Source organism: Antechinus flavipes, chromosome 2 (assembly GCF_016432865.1).
Source record: "Antechinus flavipes isolate AdamAnt ecotype Samford, QLD, Australia chromosome 2, AdamAnt_v2, whole genome shotgun sequence".
NCBI classification, from domain to species: Eukaryota; Metazoa; Chordata; class Mammalia; order Dasyuromorphia; family Dasyuridae; genus Antechinus; species Antechinus flavipes.
Genome location: NC_067399.1, coordinates 489,770,230 through 489,796,565, shown reverse-complemented (window position 1 = coordinate 489,796,565; position 26,336 = coordinate 489,770,230). Strand labels below are relative to the sequence as shown.

At 32.9% G+C, this 26,336-nt stretch overlaps 1 protein-coding gene across 3 annotated transcripts in view; it reads left to right on the top strand.

Moving 5' to 3' along the window:
• Positions 1-21,099, top strand: part of RPGRIP1L (RPGRIP1 like) — a 123,609-nt gene extending 102,510 nt beyond the window's left edge. For all 3 annotated transcript variants that reach the window (XM_051979855.1, XM_051979856.1, XM_051979854.1), the window contains 3 exons: positions 14,689-14,822; positions 18,113-18,256; positions 20,594-21,099. In XM_051979855.1, the coding sequence (XP_051835815.1) occupies positions 14,689-14,822; positions 18,113-18,225 (247 nt within the window). In that variant the 3' untranslated portion in view covers positions 18,226-18,256; positions 20,594-21,099. The remainder of the gene's footprint in view (positions 1-14,688; positions 14,823-18,112; positions 18,257-20,593) is intronic.
• The last annotated feature ends 5,237 nt before the right edge of the window (positions 21,100-26,336 follow it).

Below are 26,336 nucleotides of genomic sequence, written 5' to 3'. Positions count from 1 at the left end.
AAAAAAATAAATAAATAAATAAATGCATTTAATGAAATAAAAGACTTTCAGGAATTCTTGATGAAAATACCAGAACTGAGTAGAAAAACTTGATATTTAAACACGACTTTAGAGAGAGATTAAAAAAATTAAAAAAGATAAATGTGAATGAAAAATCATGAGGAAATTTACAAAGTTAAACTATTTACATTCCCAGAAGGGAAGATGATACATGTAAACTCCCAAGAACTTTATCATCATTAGGGCAACTAAAAGTCTCCTTAAAGTTCATTGGTATAAGTCTATGAAGATCATCTCAAAAGTAAAATGAAAGGCTGAGAAAGAGAGATGTTTTGAAAAAAGAGAAAGGGGAAAGAGGCTTGAAAGGAAGAGTTTTTATAATGGAAAGGGAAATGGAGGAAGGGAGATAGGCAATATTTGAACCTGACTCCAATTTGAATTAACTCAGAGGGAAAAATAAATGTACACATTCAGGAATAAAAATCTGTCTTTCCCAACATGAAAAAAGAAGAAGGGGCTAAGATAAATAAATGGTGGATGATAAGAGGAGAATCAGATTGAGGGAGCACCATCCAGAAGAAAGAGGCTGGCATATTCTCCATTTTTTCTGACAAGTTCACTTGATTTTTTTTTCAATTAAGCATTTTTTTCTCCCATTTCCACAATGAAAAGAAAATCAAAACCCTTGGTAAAATAAAATATGCAAACAAAACTAGTTTCCATATTGGACTTGTCCAAAAATCTCATTGTGCACATCATTTACCTCATAACTTAAGGATCATATGATGATTGGATTAGTATTTTCAAGTGAGCTTTCCCCTTAAGAAGAGTACTGCCCTCTGAGTAAAGAAGGGTGTGTAAGAGTGAACTAGTTTTTGAAGTATGTAAACCATCTTTTTTAAAAAACATTTTTATTTAAACATTTGAACTCAATTCTTTCTCTCTCTCCTTTGAGAAAGTAAGTAATCAAGTATAGGTTATACGTGTTCAGTTATGTAAAACATTTCATATTACTCATTTTGTACAAGACTCAAAAGAAAAAATGAAAGAAAAAAGTGAAAGTAATATGCTTAACTATGTATTTAATCAATATCTCTGGAGGCAGATGCTGTGCTTCATTATTAGTCTTTTGAAATTGTCTTGGATCGTTGTATTGCTGAGAATAACGAGTTATTCACAATTCTTCATCAAAACAATATTGTTAGGGCAGCTAGGTGGTGCAGTGGATAGAGTACCAGCCCTGAAGTCAGGAGGACCTGAGTTCAAATTTGGGCTCAGACACTTTACACTTCCTAGCTATGTGACCCTGGCCAAGTCACTTAACCCCAATTGCTTCTACAAATATGTGTGTGCGTGTGTGTGTGTGTGTATAATATTGTTATTACTGTGTATTATATTTTCCCAGTTCTAGTCATTTCACTATGTATCAGTTGATATTAAGTCTTTCCAGGTTTTTGTTTTTTGGTGGTTGTTTTTTTTTTTTTTTTAAGTCATCCTACCTGTCATTTCTTACAGGACAATAATATTCCATTACAATCATACACCACAGTTTATTTAGTCATTCCCCAATTCCTGGGCATCCCTTTGATATTTTGTACAAAGAGGTCATTTTCCTCTTTTTTTGGATATCTTTGTGACTTAGATCTAGAAGTGGCATTTCTGGATCAAAGGGTATGCACAGTTTTGTAACTCTTCGGGCATAGTTTCTGGGAGAAATTGTTCTCCAGAATGGTTGATCGGCTCACATCAGAACGTGCATTAGTGTCCCAATTGCCCCACATTTCCTCCAAAATTCAACATTTTTCTTTTGTCATATTAGCCAGTCTGATAGATGTGAGGTGGTGTCTCAGAGTTGTTTTAATTATATTTCTCTAATCAATAGATTACTATATGTAGCTTTGATTTCTTTATCTGAAAACTGCCTCTTCAATATTCTTTGACAGTTATCAATTGGAGTATGACTTACTTTTTTTTATAAATTTGAATCAATTCTCTACATATTTGAGAAATGAGGTCTTCATCAGAGATACTTGTTGCAAAAATTCTCTTCTCTGCCTTGCATTTTCTGCTTTCCTTATAAATTTGATTACATTGGTTTTGTTTGTGTACAACCTTTTTAATTTTATAGAATAAAAATTATCTATTTTGCATTTTGTAATGCTCTCTGAATCTTCTTTTATCCTAAGTTCTTTCTTTGTCCATAAATACGACAGATAAAGTTCCATGCTCTCTTAATTTGCTTATGGTGCTACCCTTTTCTTAATGTGTAAATCATGTACCCATTTTTACCTTATCTTGATATATAGTGTAAGATATTTTTCTATACCTAGTGTCTGGGGCAGCTAAATAGAGAAGTAGATAGCACTGGCCCTGGAATCAAAAGGATCTGAGTTCAGCTCTTGCCTCAGATACTTGGAACACTTAACTAGCTGTGTGACCTTAGGTAAGTCATATAACCCAATTGCCTCTCAAAAAAAAGTCCCAAAATATACAAAGTATCTGCCACACTGTTTTCCAGTTTTCCCAGCAGTTTTTGTTTTAAAAGCTTAGATCATTAGATTTATCATATACTAGATTGATATACTATAATATAATTTGTATCTAATATATTCTGCTGGTCCACCACTCTATTTCTTAGCTAGTACCAGATTGTTTTGATAATTACCACTTTATAATACAGTTTGAGATCTGGTTTGGCTACAACACCTACTTTCACTTTTTTTTCATTGCCTCCCTTGATATCCTTGCGCTTTTGTTCAGATCAATTTTGTTATTTTTTTCTAGCTCTATAAGATAATTTTGATAGGTTAATTGGTATAACTCTGAATAAGTAGATTAATTTAGGTAGAATTAAAATTTTTATTACATTGGTTTGGCCTGCCCATGACAATTGCTATTTTTCCAGTTGTGTAGAACTGGTTTTATTTGTGTGAAAAGCGTTTTATAGTTGTGTACATTAATTTCCTGGGTTTGCCTTGGCAGGTAGACTCCCAAGTATTCTATGTGGTCTACAATTATTTTTTAGTGCAATTTCTCTTTCTATCTCTTGCTTCTGGACTTTGTTGGTAATATACTAATGATTTATGTAGGTTTCTTTTGTATCTTTCAAGTTGTTAATAATTTCAAGTAGATTTTTAGTTGATTCTCTAGGACTTTCTAAGTATGCCGTCTTTGCATGTATTTTGAAAGTAAAGAGTGATAGTTTTATGTCCTCATTGCCTTATGTCCTCATTGCCTTTTCTAATTCCTTTAATTTATTTTTCTTCTGTTGTTGCTATAGCTAACATTTCTAGTATAATATTAAATAATAGAGGTGATAAAAGGCATCCTTGTTTCACCCCAATTTAATTGAGTTTTCTGACTTTATCCCCACTACAAATAATGCTTACTCATGGTTTTAACTATGCTCTCTACTGTTTTTAATAGGGATTGGTGCTATATTTTGTCAAAGGCCTTTTCCACATTCAGATAATCATATGATTTCTTTTGATTTTGTTATTAATGTGGTCAATTATACTAATAGTATTCCTAATGTTGAATGAGCCCTGCATTCCTAGTATATATCCCACTAGATCTTGGTGTGTGAACGTTGTAATCTCATTGCTAGTATTTTTTTTAAATTTTTTCATCAATATTCATTAGGAAAACTGTTCTATAATTTTTTTTCTCTGTTTTAGTTCCTCCTGTTTTGAGTATCAATACCACTATTTGTGTTATAAAAGGAATTTGATAGAACTCCTTTGCCTGTTTTTCCAAATAGTTTATGTAGTACTGGGATTAATTATTATTTCAAAGTTTGGTAGAATTTGCTTGTAAATTCAACTGATCCTAGGAATTTTTTCTTAAGAGCATTCAATGTTAACATGTTCAATATCTTTTTCCAGTATTAGGCTATTTAAGTATTTTATTTTATCTGGGTAATTTATGTTTTTGTAGTTATTCATCCATTTCATTTAGAATGTTAAATTGATATTTATTGATAAATTGATTTTTTGATAAATTGATTGATAAATATTTGATTGATTGATATCATTGATATCAATATTGATATTGATAAATATTTTGATAAATAATTGAGTAAAATAACTCCTAACAGTTGGTCTTAATTTCTTCCTCATTGATGATAAATTCACTGCTTTTCTTTTTGAGATGAATTTGGTACTAATATAACATTAATTTGGTATTCTTTCCTTTTTATGATCAAATTAACCAATGGTGCATCTATTTTATTGAAGGGTTTTTTTTCCCCCATAAAACCAACTTGTAGTTTTATTTATTACTTCAATAGTTTTCTTTAAATTTTATTAATCTCTCCTTTGATTTTCAAGTTTTCCAATTTGGTGTTTAATTGGAGGGGGGATTAATTTGTTCTTTTTCTAATTTATTTAGTTGTGTGCCCAATTTATTGATCTGCTTTTTCTCTATTTTATTGATGTAAACAATTAGAGATCTAAATTTTCCCCCAAGTACCACTTTGCATATATCCCTTAAGTTTTGATATATTATCTCATTGTCATCATTTTCTTTATTGAAATTATCAATTGTAGAGGTGATTCAGGCCAATTCCAATAGATTTGTGATAGAAAAAGCCATTTGCATCCAGAAAAAGGACTTTGGGGACTAAATATGGATCACAACATAATATTTTCATTTTTTTGATGTTGTTTGCTTTTTTTTTTCTTTCTCATTTTTAATCTGATTTTTCTTGTACAGCATGACAGATGTGGAAATATGTTTAGAAGAATTGCATATGTTTAACCTATATTGGATTACTTGCTATCTAGGGGAGGAGGGTTGAGGAAAAGGAGAGAGAAAAATTTGGAACACAAGATTTTGCAAAGATGAATGTGGAAACTATCTTTGTATGTATTTTGAAAGTAAAAAGTTATTTAAAATTTTACAAAAGAGAATCAATTGTTTATATGTTCTTTGACTTACTTGTTTTTTGTATTAAATATGCAATTTCTAATTTTTAATCTCTTTTCCATTGTCTGTTATTGATATAATTTTTATTGCATTATGATCTGAAAAGGATGCATTTACTATTTCTGTTTCTCTGCATTTGCTTGCTAGGTTTTTATGACCTAATACATAGTCACCACATGCATAGGCACCATGTGCTGAGAAAAAGATATATTCCTTTCTGTTCCCATTCAAGTTTCTCCAGAGATCTATCTTATCTATTTTTTTCAGAATTTTATTCACCTCCTTAACTTCTTGTTTATTTATTATAATTATCTAGCTCTGAGAGGGGAAAATTGAAGTTCCCCACTAGTATAGTTTTATTATCTATTTCCTCTTGTAATTCATTCAATTTCTTCAAAAATTTAGGTGCTATATCATTTGGTGTGTGGTGATTTTCTTCTTTTAAATATAATAGTTCTCTCTGTGAGTAGGTAGGTTTCTAGGGGGAGGTTTTCTGGAGGCAGCTTTATTTTCAGTTCAGATCAATAATCACCCCAAATGCAGCCAGCTGTTAAAATTCAAATGTTTATTTCTCCTTCCAGGTCTTGTCTCTTTCCTTGGGCCCAGATAGCTAGATTCTTAGAGGCCTATTTCTCTGCTTGGTTCTAAGAGCTCTTGCCATTTTGTCCTTTGCTTCTGCCTCTGTTTTCTTCAGCCTCCAGCCAGCACAAAGATGGAATGAATCTCTTGTCTCCTTCACTTGGGGCTTGGCTAGTTTTCTGGCGATTCTTTCAGACCAGCTTGGTCTCAGTGGGGGAAGTGCAGGAGCCCAGCCACCATAGTGGTGTGAGATGAAGATGAATTTGGTTGTGCCTCTGAGAGAGCCTTCTCAGTCTTCCTCTGTACTCTCTACTCGTAGCTTCTTCCTCTGAAAACTCTTCTGACTGGCCCCTTTGAAGCTCTATTTATTCGAGAGAGAGGAATTGTGGGATGCAAGAGAGAGGAATTATGGGTTTCTCCCATAGTGCTCTCTGGCCCTAAGAGCTTCAAGGGAGGTGTGAATTCACAAAGTTACAAAGTTTACTTTGTGAATCTCCCATACTTGTGAACTCCAATGAGTAAAGGTGTAAACACAAGCATTGTATTAATTAGTTCTATTTAGTACCTTGTTTCAGGTTCTGGCCCAAAACATCTTCTTGTAAGATCAAATCAATAATCTATCAACTCTAATGAGTTAGCAGTTTGTAAAGATTCCAACATTGGTGCATATATGTTTAGTATTAATGTGACTTTATTGCATGGTCCCTTTCAGCAAGAAAGGTTTCTTTCCTTATTTCATTTAATTAAATCCATTTTGGCTTCTTTTTTTTTTTTTTTTTTGGTGGTGGGGGGGGGGGGTTTGCTTTGTGATCATGATTGCTATGTCACTGCTATATGAGCCAGTTTTGATGAGAGTAAGATTTAAGTTTTGTCCATGTCCCTCCTTCCCATCTTCTCCTCCATTATAATAGCTCTTTCATTCCTCTTTTATGTGAGATAATTTGTCCCATTCAATCTCCTCCTTCTTCCTTCTTCCAATGCAGTTTTCTTTTTTACCCTCTTATTTGATTTTTAGATTATCAAAGTCACTTTATATCCACACCCTCTCTCTGTATATTCCTAATTGCTCTTATAGTCAAAAAGTTGTTTAGAGTAACAAATATTATCTTGCCATATATAAATATAAACAGTTTAACCTTATTGAATTTATTGTGATTCTCTTGTTTCTTTTTTACCTTTTTATGTCACTCTTGAGTCTTATATTGGGTGGTCAAATTTTGCATTCAGCTCTGATCTTTTAATTAGAAATGCTTGAATGTCCTCTATTTTATCAGATGTCTATTTTTTCCCCTGAAAGATTTTATTCAGTTTTGCTGGGTGGGTGATTCTTGGTTGTGGTCCTAACTTCTTTGAGTTCTGGCATGTCATGCTCCAAGCCCTCTAGGTCTTTAATGTGGAAGTTGCCAAATCCTGTGTAATTCTGACTGTAACATCAGAATATATGAAATTTTCTGTGGCTGCTTGCCATACTTTCTCCTTGATTTGTGAGTTCTGGAATTTGGTTATGATATTCCTGAAAGTTTATATATTGGCTCTCTTTCAGGTGGTAATCAGTGGATTCTTTTAATTTCCATTTTGCCCTCTGGTTCTAATATTTCAGGATAGCTTTCTTTTATGATTTCTTGAAAGATAGTCAGGCTTGGCTTTTTTGATCATGCCTTTCATATAGATCAGTAATTTTTTTATTTATACACAATGCAGTCACAAAGCTCATTTGCTCTATAGAATAAAAGCTTCTCCTCCGTGTTATATAATGTACTGCACAAATATTTCAAATATACAGAGTGGATATGATTCTAAAATCTGTATCTACCATAACATTTCCTAGAATATTTGTGGCACATCTTGTAAAACATACTTTTTAATGACATATTGATATAATTGCATTCACCATCACCCCTGAAAATACCTTAAAAGATTCTGTTCATTGTCATATAGAGGAAAAAATCAAAACAAAATTCAAGAGTATTGATTTAGAAAAGATCTCTAGAACTCAATGACTGCTAAAAAAAAATTCACAATGAGGAAATAGCAAGTTTCTTTACATCTCTTGTTGCCTCCTCTTCCTCTGAGTACTTAGCATTAGTTAATCGAGCTTCTCATTTTTTTACATGCTGCTTCATGAGAAAATCTGTAGTTTTATTATTAAATTGATGTATTAGTGGTTTTAAAATCTTTAATAAAAATACTGTTTAATTTTGTTTATGACTTACATGACGATATTGAGAGAAGACAAAAGTGCCAACTCTTAGTAATATTCTGCAGAATAAACTTTTAAAATAACTCCATTTTTATCATTGTGGTTATTCACACTATACCTTTGAATGCGGTTTAAGTATCTATTTAAAAAAAGTTTTAATTTTGTTATATTGTGCTTTTAATAGCTCTTCCACCAAAAAAAAAAAAAATACTAAATGTAATGGTAACTTTCCTTTTTAAGATAGGCTATCTGTTTAAACCAGTAATTTTTATATTATCTCTCCTAAATCTATTTTCTAGATCAGTTGTTTTTCTAATGAGAAATTTCACATTTTCTTCTATTTTTTTTACTTTTTTTGATTTTCTTTCATCTTATCTTGATGTTTCATAGAGTCATTAATTTCCACTTGTTCAATTCCAATTTTTAAGGAATTATTTTCTTCAGTAAGCTTTTGTACTTTCTTTTTCATTTGGCCAATTCTATTTTTAAGGAGTTATTTTCTCAGCAAATTTTTGTATATGTTTTCCTAGGTTACTGACCTTTTTTTTTTCCATGATTCTTTTACATTACTCTCATTTCTTTTCCCAGTTTTTCTTCTACTTCTTTAATTTCCTTTTTAAAATCCTTTTTAAGCTCTTCCAGGAATTCTTTTTAGACCTGAGACCAAATTACATTTTCTTTGAGGCTTCACATATAACCATTTTGAGACTATTGTTCTTTGCAAGGATTTTGCCTTGAGCCTCTATATGCCATAGTAACTTTCTATAGTCACTCCTTTTGTTTTTTTTTTTTTTTTTGCTCATTTTTTTCCCTGCCTTTTTTATGAAGATGTTTTTATGTGAGGATTGAGCTCTGCACTGTCCCAAGCTTTTTGTGCTGAAAACTCGAGATCTTACTGCCAACTTTCCCTGGTTTTTAAGGCTTAGCCATTTCCTTTCATTGGAAGATAGACTTCCTTTTGGCTTATACTGAAAGGTGGGGCTTCCCTTCGATAAGAAGTTTAGCTGCTGGCTTGCTGAAGAGATGGGACCTTGCTGCTGGGTTAGTATAAGTCTTTTTGGTGGCTGGCCCTGGAGGAAGGTCCTTTTTGCTGGTCTGCCCCAGGGGAAGGACTTTGTGGCTGGATGGTTTTGGAAACAGTATCCCTTTGCTGGTTGTCTCCAAAGGAGGATCTCATTGTTGATCAAGCTCTTGCTGGTGGCTTGGGGTTGCTGTATTAGGGCCTTGCTGTTCTGCATGCACTAGTCACTTGCCTAGGGAGATGCTGGTTTGGAGGATGATGGGACCTTCACAGTAGGTTGCCTGTAGCTTGGAGCCTTGCTTTAGAACCCCTGCTTTGAAACTAGCTAATGCTACTCTTCTAGGACTCTACTAGTAGCTAATGCTTCTCTTCCCACCCTAGTGAAACAGACTTTTTCTGCTTCTCTGTTCCTAGACCAATTATAAGGCATTTTTCTAGTTGTTTGGAGAATTTAGAAGGGTTTTGAAAAGTTTCTTCCTCATTCCACCATCTTGATACCAGAAATCCAAGAGCATCTTTTTTGGTTTGGGTTTTGGATTTTTTTTTTTTTTGAGGTAATTGGAGACACAGCTAGTACCTGCATAAGTGTCTGAGACTGCATTTGAATTCAGGTCCTCCTGGTCCAGGGCTGGTGTGCTCTATCTCCTTCATCATCCAGCTACCTCCACAGAATCTTTTAATGTTACACTTTTTGAGAAAGCAAAATGTTAAAACCCACCTGAGGAATAATAGAAGATAAATATTTGATCATTTAACCAAAAAACTCTGATTTACATACTCATTAAGCTAGATCTGTGTCCTTTCTGATGCATACTTTGTTCTAATGGCAGAGCTCTAGGCTAACCTACTACAGTTAAATACAGTGCAATTAAGTGTATCTTCCTATTTGTGCTCATTCTATATTTGGAATTTACTCATTATTAGTAACACTCTTCATCTCAGGTATTTTTTTCTTATGAAAATTTTTAGCCATATGGGAGTGATGATGCCTGCCTATAATCCCTGCTCTTACAGTGGTTGGGCTGTATTTCACTTGAATTCAGGAGTTCCAAGATCCAGTAGGGCCAAAGTCAATCACTACAATAAATCCAGCAACAGTATTGTGAGTCCAGGAACCTAAGGCCCTACCTCCAGCAGGATGATACCTTAGGAGGGACAAAACCAGCCCAGGTAGGAAAGACAGAATGTAACAAAACTTCAATGAAAAACATATTGGAATTTAGCCTATGAATAGCAGCTGTAATTTTATTCTTCATAAGATAGGGAGACAGTCTTTAAAAATAAAAAATTTATAAAGAAGATCAGATCTTCCTTATCTTGAACTTCTCTTTTCTCAAAAGACTTGTTTTTTTTGTAAAAAAAAAAAAAAAAAAAAAAAAAATAGTAAAAAACTGTTTCAATTAAAACTATAAGGACACTTTCACATCATAGTCCCTCTAAGAAGGTCCTAGGAGGACATTGGTATTTTAATAGCTTTTCACATACCCCATAGATACACAGGTAATTCTGTTTTGTTTTGTTTTATTTTGTTTTAACATAAAAACTCAGGACAGTATTAGGAATATAAAATGCCTTGTAAGCTTCAGTCAGACTAGACTAGGTCCAGAGATTGGCAGCTCTTTTTATTCTTACCATTAGGTGGTACTTCAAGTTGAGCTCTTCTAGTGGACAATATCATTTTCATAAAGATAAAAGTTTATATTTGAATCTACCATTGTCTAAAGGCAATTGTTAAAATTAACATCTTGATCTCTTTAAGTTACTTAGAAGCTAGTATATTCTTTAAAGTTCCATGTGATGTGAGGACTAGTTTTCACTGACAATGATACTTGTATCAAATAATAACTTATAAAACCAGAGTTGTCAGAATTAGATGTATCTAATCAGAATCGGGTTACTTGATACCATATTAATATATTATATTTTATTGGCTTATCCTTTGCCATCTTATATTCATAGATATACAGATGCTTTTTAATTTTTATTTTATTTTATTTTTTATTAAAGCTTTTTATTTTTCAAAACACGATAATTCTTCGACATTAATTCTTACCAAACCTTGTGTTCCAATTTTCCCCCCTTCTCCCACCCCCTCCCCTAGATGGCAAATAGTCCAATATTTGTTAAACATGGCAAAAGGATATGTTAAATCCAATATATGCATATGTATTTATACAATTATCTTGCTGCACAAGAAAAATCAAATCAAACCAGGAAAAAAAATGAGAAAGAAAATAAAATGCAAATAAACAATAACAAAAAGAGTGAAAATGCTATGTTGTGAACCATACTCAGTTCCCACAGTCCTCTCTCTGGGCGTAGATGGCTCTCTTCATCACAAAACCATTGGAACTGGTATGAATCAGCAGATACTTTTTTTTTAAAGTATACATATTGGAATTTATATTTTAACTGTTTATCAAAAGCTATAATCTCAAATTGATTTATATATTTTTTCAATTCCTCTTAAATATTTTTTATGACTAATCCACTCTGATATCACTAGACTTCCCTTTTTTTAAAAATAGATTAAGAACAGTAACTGAAAAGCCAGATTAAATAATCTGCATATGATGATTTATATAGGAAAAATCTACTTTTTTTTCTTCCCTACTAATTTCTCTTTCCTTTTTCTCTCTTACCCCTAATTTTTTTGCTCTTATTTATTTTTTCCTGTCCTTTATCTCTTTCCATCTTCTCTTCTCTTTTATTATCCAAAAGGATAACTCTTTAACGATACTCTCTGTCCATCCTCCTTCTCCAGTTAAAGACTCACTCTTCTCATAGCCCCATGCCTTTAATAAGAATATTCACTTTCTTTTTTTTTTTAATAGTTTTTTATTTACAAGTTATATGCATGGGTAATTTTACAGCATTGACAATTGCCAAACCTTTTGTTCCAATTTTTCCCCTCCTTCTCCCCACCCCCTCCCCTAGATGGCAGGATGACCAGTAGATGTTAAGTATATTAAAGTATAAATTAAATACACAATAAGTATACATGACCAAACCATTATTTTGCTGTACAAAAAGAATCAGACTCTGAAATATTGTACAATTAGCCTTGAAAGAAATCCAAAATGCAGGCAGGCAAAAATATAGGGATTGGGAATTCTATGTAGTGGTTCATAGTCATCTCCCAGAGTTCTTTCGCTGGGCGTAGCTGGTTCATTACTGCTCCATTGGAACTAATTTGTTCATCTTATTGCTGAGGATGGCCAGGTCCATCAGAATTGATCGTCATATAGTATTGTTATTGAAGTATATAATGATCTCCTGGCCCTGCTCGTTTCACTCAGTAAGTCTCTCCAGGCCTTTCTGAAATCATCCTGTTGGTCATTTCTTACAGAACAATAATATTTCATAATATTCATATACCACAGTTTATTCAGCCATTCTCCAATTGATGGGCATCTACTCAATTTCCAGTTTCTGGCCACTACAAACAGGGTGCCACAAACATTCATGCATATACAGATCTTTTTCCCTTCTTTAGTATCTCTTTGGGGTATAAGCCCAGTAGTAACACTGTTGGATCAAAGAGTATGCACAGTTTGATAACTTCTTGAGCGTAGTTCCAAATTGCTCTCCAGAATGGTTGGATGTAGAATATTCACTTTCAATTATTACATCCTCAAAAGGGTGAGAACCAAGATTAGTATCTTTTCTAACTACCACCTGATTTGATATTGATGGCAATGATGATGATGATGTATATGTGTATTTGTGTGTATATGTAATGGGCTGAGGCTTGAGTTGATTCACTGAGGTCCCAAGTACATGAGGCTAAATAGTAATTGGACCATACTCTATTAATATATAAGCTTGGAGAAAGAATGGCCCCCGCCCACTCTTTGTGCAAGTCCTGATGTGTTGTATAGGAAATGACGATTTTGGTGGGTGGAGGCAGGGGAGTGGAAAAGGAAGGGGAAGGAGAGACTGCTTGCTTTGCCATTGCGTCGACCTTTCAGTTCAGATCCCCCTCTGTTAGCTGGCTTCCTGTCACAGCTGCCCATATTGCTATCGCAATCCTTATTCATCTCTTCACTTCAATAAAGATTGAAGATTTTTCCCTTAACTGAATTCCTGACTCCGGCTGATTTTAAATATGCGGTCATTACGTGTGTGTGTGTGTGTGTGTGTGTGTGTGTGTGTGTGTGTGTGTGTATGTATGTGTATATATATATATATGTTGAGAATTAAATGTATACATGTGTGGGTGCTAATTTTTTATACATAGTTTTTCTGAATTCCTTTAATATTCAGTCTTCTCTTCTTAGTTTAATCTTGTCATTTCCTAGTTTTATATTTGTGAAATTTCAAATCACTTTTCATTGAGAGGAAGCACTGTTTATAAGACTAAAAACCAGAAGTATTACATTTTAAGATTTTAACATCTCCATGGTCTTTGTGAGTTATTTTTCCTTTCTGTGTGTCAAAATTTTTATATATTAAAAGATTAAATTTATTATTTGTAAAATGCTGTGTAAGAGTTCTTGGGGTAGGTAGTGTTCTATGAATATAGAATTTATCCTTATTATTATCATATAGCTACTATATTTTTTATTATTTATAATGTATGTTTCAAAATATCCCTTTTTTAATTTCCTCTCTTCTAAGCATATATATTGTTACTAATTCCACTTCCCACTCTGATGATCTAACAATAAATCAATTGCCATGATAGTCTTTAAAAAACTATTATTTTGAAATATATTTCACTAGGTTTTAATAGAAACTCTATTCAAAAATCTACTTTTAAATAAAGGACAAGTATATTTTAAGGCATAAATATTAGATTTTTATAGTGCAGAGCTAAATATCTACTCTTCATAGTTGGAAGAGGGGAGAACTATGTGTTTGAGAGAGAGAGAGAGAGAGACAGACAGACAGAGAGAGACAGAGAAGAGAGAGAAAGGAAAAGAAAGAGGAGGGAAGAAGGTTATAGAGAAACTTTTATTGTGGTTTTAACTTAAGATATTCAAATTCTATAAACATTTGTTGGTACCTAAAATTAGTGTCTTCAGAAAAGAATGAAATGTTATATATTTATTGTAAACTAATTAGCTAGAAATTAAACTTGGCCTTGTTTGCTAATGCTTATGGGAGTTGGGTAGAATCTGGTTATTTTTTAAAGATAGCATTTCTCAGAGACAAATAGTGTGTTTTGCAATTGTTTCTGATTTTAGATAATGCTTGTTGAAAAGTTGAAAATGGTAAAATGTATAGGTATCCATGGTTTAAACTACTCTGCCAAGACATATCAAAAGACTACTTCATTTTAGATTCCCATAATTTGGTCAATCCAAGTGTATTTGGCTTCAGTACAAGCCACTAATTCAAATCAGCTCCATCTGAGCAGTATAGTTATGTGTTTAAAAGTAAAATTAACTTCGATGCCATAATAGAAAGTTAAAAGATTTCTGAAGTAATACATACATCATATATAGTTGTTGACTAAGAGTACATCAGTCATTTAGTATGATTTATAATGATGCCAAGAAGTGTGTAAGCCATTCATTCTTTTAGACTGAATACTTGGTTAAATTGCATTGCACTAAGCTAAAATTTTGTTAAAACCTATTGAATTTCTGCAGAGCCTTCTGAACTAACTTGCACAACCCTGATTCACTTTCATCTTTGTAGCCTAAAAAAGATGTTGTTTTAAACTATAATATGTTTAGTATTGAATATACCCATCTGGTTTGCCTACTAGTTTCCCTAGTTGCCATAGATGGTTACAACAGACTTTAGGAAAGTGGATGACAATGGAATTCAGGAATTTTATGTCATAATCAAATTTGAAAAGTTTGCATCACAATTTATTAATAGGAAAGTAACATTTTTTTTAGTGTAACAATTAGAGTTTTAGAATCATCCTACTTAAAGTCATTCCAGAGTTTTGACTGCAAATGATTAAAAGTAATGATCCTTTTTGGTGATTTTTCTTTTTTCTTTATAGTATCCGATTCACTGTGGTAAGTGATCCTCCAGAGGATGAACAGGATCTTGAGTGTGAAGATATTGGCATTTCCCATGTCAGTCTCATTGAAATATTTCAGAAAGAAAAAGACATCATTGAGCAAAATATTGATGGTAAGCATAAAGATATAACTCAGTTTTTTTGGTCATGGATAATATTTTAATACAAACTTGTATTTTAAAATGTTTTCTTGGTTATGAGAATATTGAGTAATACAACTTAACCTAGTTCTGAGACTTTCTTTTCTTTGAAAAATTGAAAAATAATTGGCTTCATAAGGAGTTATTGAATGCTTAATGAGTGACTTTGTAAAAAATCTTAATAGAAAAACTTGTTTTTAGATTTTGTCTTAACATTCAGTTTACCAAAAACAATCTTGCAACTAAACTTTCAGACTTAATTTGCAGCTAAAATGTTAAATATACTGGCCTTCAAAAACCCTCCCTTTTAGTCTGCCAAAAGTTGTAATTACTTCAGAAAACCCCCAAGGACAACTAAAATTCAAGAGACAAAAGGGATATCTTTTAAAATTTTGTTTTCATTGATTTTAACATTCCTATTCATGATTCAATAATTTATTAAATTCAGTATCCCTACTTTCTCTTTTCTCACTCTCTTCTACAGTCTAGCTTCTAATCTTTATAATCCAACTGAAACTTGCTCTCTCCGCAGTTAACAACTATCTCTTAATTATCACATCCAATGGCCTTTTCTCAATCCTCATTCTTCTTGATAGCTCTAAAATTTAACAATGTCAGTCACTCTCTTCTCTCTGTGTTTTGATGATACTACTTTTCCTATCTAATTTGACTACTTCTTCTTAAGTCTTTTTTGCTGGATCTTCCTTTAATTCATGCCTACTAATTGAAGATATTTCTCAAGGCTGCTAAGCTCCTTTTCCTTCCTCTTATATATTATTTGTCTTGGTAATCTCATCAATGATTATTAATTCAATTATAATCTCTGTGCAATTGATTCTCAGATCTATTTATCCAACTTCTTTTCTGACCTCTGAATCACCCATTCTTACTTGCATGCTAGACATCTCCAATCGAATATCCTATAGAAGATAGATAGATTCAATGTATATAAAACAAAGCTCAGTATCTTCCCTCAAAACTCTCCCCCTTCCAAACTTTTCTATTACTATTGAGAACAGCATATTTCTAATAAACCAAGCTCACATCCTTTGTATTACTCTCAGCTGCTAACTTCCATCATACCATCTATCCAGTTAGTTGCCAAGTCCTGTCATTTCTACCTTCACACCATCCTTCATATTCACTCCTCTTAATACAGCTGCCATCCTGGGATAGGACCTCATCTCATATCTTTTTGTTGGTCTTCCTACCTCAAATCTCTCCCCACTTCAGTCCATTCTCCACTCAGCTGCCAAAATGGTTTTCTTAAAGTACAGGCTATGATCACATCACCTCCCTACTCAACACAATCCAGTGTTACCTCCAGGATCAAATATAAAATCTTCTGTTTGATTTTTAAAGCTCTTTACAACCTCCTTTTCTGGTTTTCTTTAATCTCCTCCCTCTACCCTGGAATCCAGTGACACTGGCCTGCTTACTTACTTGAACAAGGCACTCTATCTCCTGACTCCAGTGGATCTTTTCACTGAGCATTCTCTACTTCTGAATGTTTTTTTCATTCTTGCTGCTGCTTCCTGGTTTTCCTGGCTTCCTTGATTCAAAACGTGCCTTAAGGCAGCTTTTTACAGAAAGCCTTTACAGGTTCTCCGCTGTCTATCCCTCTCTCCAATTTGTGACTTCTCCCTGATTCTTTCCCATTTGCCCTGCATAACTCTTGTGTGTTTGAATATTGTTGCCACCACTAGACTGTGAGCTCCTTGAGGACTGAGAACACTATTTTTGCCTTTCTCGGTATCCCTAGCACTTACAAGGTGCCTAACACATAATAAGTACCTAATAAATGTTTGTAGAGTCAATGATTTCCCTTTCTTTTTCTGTGGGCCAATTTGATGGAATTGCATATTGTAAATAAAAACTATCATTTAAAAATCATATGTAGGAAGAGAGAGGTTTTATCATTGGTCTCACTTGCCAGAGTAAGCATGAAAAATATACTTGGTGAGTCCAGAAAGGTGCTGTTCTAGTTTTAGTTTTCATTACAGCTAAATATTTACACATCAAGATCAGAGGAAGTAATAAAATGCATTTTAATGGGCTTATATTTTGATGATTCCAGTTGATAAAAATGACACCTTTTGTTGATAGTTTGAACTTTGCAAATAAAGACATTCCACACTCCTTCTTTTCCTTCCATAGGATATCATAACATTATTTTGAGTTATTTATTAATAATTAAACTTTGTTCTTCTTGCTGTTTCTTAATGGAAAGAAGTAACAAGAGGGCTAAGGCTCTATTTTTGCTTTTGTTTGCATCCTCAGTGCTTTCTTTAACTTGAAGTCTTTTAGAGTAAAGATAATAAATAGCTAAAGTTGAAGTAGAGTACTATTAGATGTATATATAGATTAATAGTAAAAGGAGTATGGTTTAATGGTAAGAATATCAGATGATATTATTTATCTTATTGACCCTACCAGACTGTACTTTATTTGCGTGATGGGAAATGTTTTTTTCTTCAATTTTGCTTATTTTTCATATAGCAATATAAAATTGTTCCTTCTTCCTTCATCACTAAGTCCTTAATATACTGCCTTTTTACCTGTAATACTTATAAAGGGAAAAGAAACCTTTTTTATTTATATTTTTATACAATTCAAACTTAGTAATTATGCAAATTTTTGGTAATCATTTGCCATTTTGACATTTGTGTTAGAAGTTGGCTTTTCTTTTGTTATTGAATCCTGTTCCCTTTTAAAACTTATGTCTTTTATTGTAGGAGTTATAATAAAATGACAGTAATAAAAGACTTCTTTCAAAGTCAGTGTACCATCAGCATTGCTTCTAATAAAGCAATAAAGAGAGGGTAGGAAATGCCATATTTAAGTTATTCTGCATCCAAGTATTGCATTTATTGGTTTCCTTTGAATCTGAAAAATTAAAACTTGTATATAGATAAGTACCAGTTACAAATATATGTGTATACATAATATTTTGAGACCAAAAAAAAAAGGGAAAATTAATGAAGTATAACCTCTGTGTGTGTGTACATATGTATGTATGTATGTATGTATGTATGTGTATATATATATATATATATATATATATATATATATATATATATATATATAAAATTTCAGGCTTACCAAAATCTCATTGGATCAGTTTTAAATCGAAATGGGCAGTTTTTACCTAGATGGTGATTTTTAAATTGACAGACATTTACATGGGGCAGTCTCTGTGACTTAAAAATGGGAAACTTTGGAAATTGAAATTATTACATATTTTTCTCTTGTTTTCTCTCCAGTGTTTGATGCACAAGTGGATGATGAAGTAATTGGCAAGCTTAGGATAACAGTGGAGGCCTTGCATGCCCTGACCTCTGTCTATGAGGAATACAAAGATGAATTGAAGACATAGAAAATGTTCCTAAGGCATCACTTTCTCCTGAGTAAATGTTCCCATCAATAGCTGTTAGATGAGGCTTTTGTAATTACTACAGTATATTTAATGTATAATTTATGCACAGCAGAGCCTGGGTTTGAAGTTATAAAGTTTTGTATACTTTTTGATTTGTTTATTTTTCGATTCCCTCCGTCCCACAACTGCTGTCCCCCAGGGTCTCAGCCCTCCACAGTGGCCAGCAACCTTTTCAATAATTCATACCTACACGATGGCATGAGGAACACTCATTTGCATTTTCTGCATTTTTGCTATGAAGAGCAAGAAGGCAAATCAGTTTCTTATTTTTAATAAGAAGCATGTCTTCGAAAACTTATGAAAAAATACTTTTATGTTATCCCTAATCACCCAACTAAATGGAATGCTGTGATTAGCCTCATTAAGAGTTTTTTACTGTGAAGATTTTATTAGAAGCAATATATGAAAATTACTTGGATTAATGTGTTAATCTTCCTCTTTAAAATGCTAATATCCATTTTATGCACATTAAAGCTCAGTATGCATTTCTTTGATGCATGCAGTTTCTATCAATTAAATATAAAGAATGAGACTAGCCACAAGACTTATTAAATTACTTCAAGCTTGGGGGGGGGGGGGGGGTTTGGTCTTTTTTTAAAATAACTTCACTCCTTTAGCTAACATTATTATCAGATATTTGTGATGGTAGTATAGAAAGAGGGACATTTGTGAATACATAAAGATATAAGTCTAAGAAATTTACATTTTGAAAACTGGGGATTCTTTATCAAAAGAAAGTATTGAAAGCATGGCTCAGGTTTCAATATGTTTAGTTAGAATTGAAAAGACAGGAAAGTATCTTTTTATCAATTTTAAAATTTACATCAAGCATATACAATGCTTAGTTGTATCTGGATAACTAGACCTAGAAAAGCAGCTCAGAAAGTTAATTTTCTAGCTTTTAACCAATCTCACTGAAGGATTTAATTGATATTTTTAATGGAGCTGTGAATCAATGCTGCAAAAGAATTGTCTCTAGAGGTCTAGGATATAATGCATTTCATTTTTTAATTTACTCTTTTATTTGTCATTTTCTTCAAAGGATTTTATAGGCTGTGGGTTTTCACTGTTTGCAAACAGGCTATGTTCCTTCTTAAGCATATGTAAAGTATTCAGAGAGATAAGTAATTTATTAAAATCTACCTAATTTGCCGTGATATATTAAATCTCTGCTTCAGTGATCACAGACCATTTCATTTAGAGAATTAGGCATTCCCTCTTTGTGTGATTAAAGCTCTGGAAAATGAGTTCTTTGCTCCTATTTGTGAACATTCAAAGCCTGCTAATGGCAAGAAGATGGAATAGATTATGAGACAATTCATTACAGTTCAACAGAAGAAAAAAAAAGGCAGCTATAATGCAAAAATGCAAGTATGAATATCTGCATATACTTTGAACCATCTGTGCTCTAATGGCTTCAATAATGGTTCTTCGTCTTCAGGAGACTTTGAAATTACATCCGTACAATATTAATTTGTTGATGTACATTTTTAAGTCCAATGGAGTATGATCTGGCCACAGAAATCTGTAAATTTGTTCTATACTATTGGACTTTTCTGTCATAAAGCCTATCATCTCAAAGAGAAACCCTGCTCTGTCATTAAAACTTTGCAAATCCTCAGAACAACTCATTGTTCTGGAACCTTCAAGGGACCACAAACATCTGCAGACTATACCATTCCAAATCTAGTAAATAGCCACATGTTTGTTGTCACTTTGACTGGCTCTTAGTTCATCTTTTTGGCCATTCTTTCCAGCTTTCTTTGGCTTCATGCAGTTATATTGTCATTAAAGACTTTAATTCTCTCTATAGTAATTTAAAACAGCCAGATTATAATAAATTTAAGGTCAACTGAGTTGTTTCAGGACATTTATTGTGGCATTTTTCCAGGAAGTTTGTGTTATTATTCTACAACCCAAACTTAATACCTTTCCTACAGAGAAAAGCAACTTGCTTAGGAAGGACTCCTTGTAATCTCTGAGTAAGGTGGAAATTTTGATCAGAAAGTTTGTATTCCAGAATCTTGTTATTGCCATTTCCTTCTGGATACTGCATCTTGTACATTAATATCAGATATTTAGTTATGTCTTATTCATGTTTATTGGAACAAAAAACTTAATTGTCCTGATTTAGTTGCAAATTTTCAATTTCAGCATATTCTAAATTAATTAAACATTCATCTATGTAACAGATTTAGAATCTGCTGGCATATTTTTCATAGTTACATTTTATTAGACTGTTTTCATTAATATATCAGTTAATGTACATAACTTATATTGCCATATCTTTTTGCTTTTTTTATCCCAGCATTGATTGAAATGTTCACCATCTATTAGATTCCAGTGAAAGTCCAGTCTCTAAAATTCTTATTTACGAGTCAGCCAATCTTCAGCTGTAGATGGGGTTTAGAAGCTATTGATGACCCCAGCTACACAGACACCCCAACCTAAGGTAACACTTCTGTAAATGTTTGGCAATTGGTATAAATACAAAAAGTCAATCTAATACTTTTGTTGTGGCCTATGCTTTCATTTAGATGTCTAAATAGAAACATGAGTTGTCTTTCTTTTTGTCTAAATTCACATCATTTTGCCTGTTATAGTAATATCACATTCTTAGCTTCCGTCATAAAAAGTGGTTAAGAAAAATAAGTTTTATAGCTAACAATGCGGTTTATGTAGAGAATTTTTCTCTAAACTCTTATGTAGTAACACATTTTCTAAATTAACATAGTTTACTGCTGTTTAACTTGTATTTGTTTTTTAAGAATTAAGTGGAGAATATCTTTAATCAAATAAAGACCCACATTGAAATTCTATTGTTCCTGTTATTCATTCATTGCCACAAAACATGAACAATTTCTGAATGTTATAAAGAAAGTGTGTTCTGCAGAGTAATCATGTGATTTGGAAAACTCTGCATACATCCATGTTCCCACAACAAAACATAAATTATTTTAGTAATCTGACATTGAGTTGTGACAATGAAAACCAGTGCTTACACATGTTCTTACAAGAATCTGCTCAACTTTTTTGTGGATTTCAAAAATAACTTCTTTTTAGTCAAAGTGAAACTTGCAGAATTCAGAATGGTTTCCTTATGTATTAGACAGCAAAATGTGACTCAGTTTTGTGAACGAACATCAGAATAAAATGTCATCTTTGTAGTACAGAACCAACAAGGGAAAGCTTTTGGGATGTAAAACTATCAAGCAATTGACAATATCAGTATGATAATTCATCTCCAACTATTAGAGTACATTTTAATAAGTCGCTCATGCCTGAAGGCCTCTTGAGTGCCTTAACAAAGAAAAACTAAACACATGATTTATTATAGATAGGGTAACATGCCTAATTAGATCCACGAATGGGAGCAAGCCCTGCTTTATATCTCCTCATACAGAACATAAACAATCTCCAGTGACATACCACAAATCTAATCTGTGAGACAAGAGTTCTTTGAACTGACAAAATAAAAGAAGAAAACTTACACCCTTCCTCATCTATTTTCCTGTGAGAAAGGATTTTTAAATAGACATTTTCATTTATAATTCAGTATGAGAGATAAAATTCAAGTTAAGAACTTTAACCTCTCCTTAAGATGAAGTCTCCAGAACTAGATAAGACCTGAAAAAAGCATCTGGTCCAACTTATTTATTTTACAGATGAGGATATTAAGAAACAGAGGCAGGAAGTGAGAAGGCCTGGACTCAGGTGTAAATTTTCCACCTTCAGGACACCATTCTTTACTGCACCAGACTCTGGGTATTATAGAGTCAGTGTTCACTCTGAAAGGGCTTCCTTCATTTGACCTAAGAAGTAATTCTCTAAGAGGTTAAATACTACATGACACAACTAGAGGGTAGAGGGTCAGTTATTGAAAATATGGGGAGACTTATATGAAGTGATGCTGAATCAGAAAAATAATTTATATAATAGAATAACACTTAAAAACAATTCTGAAAGAATTGAGAGCTCTAGTCAATGTAGTGACTAATCATGATTGCAGAGGACTGATAATGAAAGAAGCATGCTGTTCACTTCTTAAGAGAAGTGATGGATTCAATATTCAAACTAAGAGATGATTTTTTTATGCAGCCAATACAAGAATTTGTGTTGCTTGACTGTGCACATTTATTACAAGCACTTTGTTTTTCTTCGTTTTTTCAGTGTTGAGAAAGGGAGGAGGGGTGGTAGTGTGGTATGGAAGTGGGAGTGAGAGAAAAAAGTTCAAAAGCAAAAAAAGTAAGTAACCTTCACAAGATTATATGGGGAGTAAGTATCAGAATTGAGTTTCATACTCAGACCTTGTAACCCCCCAAACCACTATTGCTTCCCCTATACCATAGTGCTTCTTCTCTAAAGCTGGGTAAATGTTATTTGCAAAATAACAGGAACCTGATCTCATTCTCTGTGGTGCTTTCTTTGTCACCCTTTTGCCCCTGGAAAATGAATATATTCATGCTTTCATCTCAATTTTTTTTTCCAAAAATCTGTCTTGTATTCTATATCCCAAATAGCATGAACGCTTCCTTTTCTGGCTAGTCCTTTCCTTTTTTTTCAGTACCTTTTCAGGACTGCCACATGATTTCACATCTCAGTTAAGGCTCCTCCCTTACCACTGTTTTTCTTCTGTATCAGATTTTATCTTCTTATCCTCAGACTCTTAAGTTTTCTGTTGTTCTGTTCTTAGATCTACCTAATCTTATCTTCTGTTTACTAAATCTTTTTTTCTCCTAACAATCTAAATATATTTTCCAACCTTATTTCTCTTATCTTCTTTTTCCATTTCTTGCTTCCTTCTATGTTCCAGCCTATATCTTATACATTCTTCTTCCTACCACTTAAACAAGATACTTTCTCAATACTGTGTGAAGTTATTCTTTAATTTAATATGACATTGACTCAATCAGTGAACTAGTTATTAGAACAATGGAGGGGATAGAAAACTGCCTTCATCATCTTTTAGCATGTGACATGACTTAAGAACAAAGAAAACCATCCCCCAAAATAGGACCAGGTACCTTGAATCACTGGTAAGGAATAAAAGGGACAAGTTTTCAGTCCAAGAGTCATTCCAAGAATATAAGAACACCAATCTGAACTAAGATTTTAAAATGTATAAGAATATTTTGTTATTGTTAAATAGGAGCAAAATCTGTCACAGACAGACAGAATGGAATAAAACAGGATAGCTAGAAATAGTATAGAAAAAGATATTATAAGCATGACCAGCAAAGTAATGCTCCCATCAAAAAAATTAACATAATACTGGAAACATTACAATTCTATACATTCTGTGAGAAAGGAAAGATAACAATTAATTCCTGAAGTGGTGTGTTCTTCCAAGTGAGATTGAGGGAGACAGAAGGAAAGGGAAATGCTTGGGGAGAAGGGCAAGTGGCATCTTATGTACCCTAGCTTAAGAACAAAAAAGCTTGTGGGTGATGTATGAAAATGAAGTCAGCTGTTGTCAATCATGTTATGGAATTCTTGGTCACCAAATGTATGTAAATAACTAAGTTGAAAACTAGAACATAATCTGGAAAATATTTTTCTGTCTTAAGTACTTCTTTCCTAAGCACAGATCAAGAACCTTGATCGCTTTCGACTTCAATAAAAGGTGATGGCACACAGTACCAAAGACATTTTTCACATTTATTTTTGTACGGTCTCACAAAAAGAATGTGAATCACAAGGATCTTATTGGATTTGCTTCCATTTGAAAGTACTTTTTTGTAGCTAATTCTGTAAGAATATGAATTCCTGGTCCACAAAATATTGGAAATTATTATATCATTGCTGTTTGACATGGTCCTAGATGCTGTTTTTTTACATTAGCTTTAATAAATAGATACACATTTTAGAATAAAACATAACATTTCACCCCATTGATTCAGATGTCGATTTTGATCTTTGTAGAAAATAATCCAGATTCTCACTTATCTTTTGAAAACTGGCTTGACATAGAGTCCTTGCTATTCACAAGATGCTATTCTAACCATATTTTATTAGCCACAATATTTCTAACTAGGACTTCATCTGACCAGTAGTTTCCAGAATCCCAACTTTAGAACTATTGTTTGGTGAGGTCAGATGATGACTTGTAAAATGTTTTTATCATTAAATCCATAACAACTGTAATAAGAGCAAAACACATGCCAAAGAAGACAGCCAAAAAGTGAAATATTTCAGTTGAAATTGTTTCCAAAAATGGCCATCCATTAGGAACTTGAGGCTCTTCTCCCTTTCCTGCTACCCAGTCCTGCATTTGAGAGTATTGTTAGAATCTGTATATCTTGTTTAGAATATCCCAGAAAAGGAAGTTGATTGGAGAAGAATCATGAAAAAGAAAGAATAACCACACCAAATGAGTTAAGATGCCCACAAAGCTGCCATTTTTCCCTCTATTCTTGGGGTTTTTTTATAAAACTGGGATAAACTTCAAAATCAGCTAGCAAAATAAATTTTATTTTTTAAAAAGACCAAAAAAAGATCATCTAGTAAAATATCAATTCTAAACTATTAATGCCATTTTTCAATAACTGGCGGTTCACTATGCAGACAATCCATTCATATTGGACTATTCTCATTGCGAGATTTTCCCTTGGATTAAATCAAAACCTGTCTCCCCAAAACTTTCAATTTGTTTATTCTGTCTGCCATGACAGTGCCAAGCAGAAGAATTATAATTCTTCTGAATAAAAACCTTGAAAATATTTGAAGTTTGTTTTACCTTTTTGTTCTAAGCATTCTCCAGTGACTTAAACTAGTCCTGGGTCCCTTATTATGTGGTTTGAGGTCCCCTCATTATCCTGTTGACTCACTTTTTTACCAATTCCACTTTGTCAGTGTCCCTCCCTAAAACGTACCCATAAGAGGACACAAAACTTTCTATGGGCAAAATGCAAATAGACTGAATACTGCTTATGCCACCAAAGGCGCTATTGACTCTTTTAGCTGCTACATCACACTGCTAATTAATATTGAGTTGTGGTATACAAGAATTTCTAGGTCCCCTTCATGTGAGCTATTTTCTAAATGCCTGTACTTGTGCAGAGTTGTTTTTTTTTTTAAACCTGAATATAGGATTTTATATTTATAGCCACTGATTTCATATTATTAAGCTTTTATCATTTTAGCCAGTCAAGATCTTTCTGAGAATATAATCTATATATTAATAATCCCATTCCCATTTATGGCATCCATTAATTTGATAAGCTTGTTTTATTCAAAATCATTAATAAAGATGTTGAATGTAGCAGTGCCATGGGCATAGCATACTGTTCAAGAAAGTGTTATAGACTCTTGGTCAAGTACTTCCCTTCTACTTGCTATTATATTTGGCCAGTATAGCTAATGGCTTAAATTCCATTACTGGATTCTATGAAACCAGCAAATTCAGTTTTATGTGAGTATGGTTCCTACAAAATGATTGCCTGTATTCCTGCATTATCACAATAGTAACTTCCCTGCAACATGATCTTATATTAAACTCCTACAATCATAGAAAAGCCTTGATAATAATCAATGTCTTCCTACCTTGAGCAATATCAATGCCATTACCTATATAGTCAATTTTATAGTCGACTTTAATGTAGGAACAATGAAGGAACATCTTTGGTGGAAACTGCCAGAAATTAAAAATCATAACATCTCCACTAGGTGAAAACTTTGTGAGTAGTTTCTTCCTTCTACCACCACTCCCACCAAACCCCTTGTCTTGAGAAAAACTTGACATATATACATTTGAGTCTATATAGATATTCCACATTTATTTCACTTGAAATAGCTACAGTGATAATAAAGCAAGTGTCAGTGTTTATATTTTCAAGTTACAGTTCTATGGGAGTGATATGCATGGATATATCCTAACATTTTGTAATGCTGCCAAGTAAAATATTACCAAAGGTTCTAAATGTTTGCAACTGGTCAATATGGTGCCACTTTGGGTTTAGAGGATTCTATTATTATTTAATTAAAATACAGAAAAAATCTTTCATTATTTCCTCAAACATATCTCCCTTGAAAACCTAGCATTTGGTTTTTTC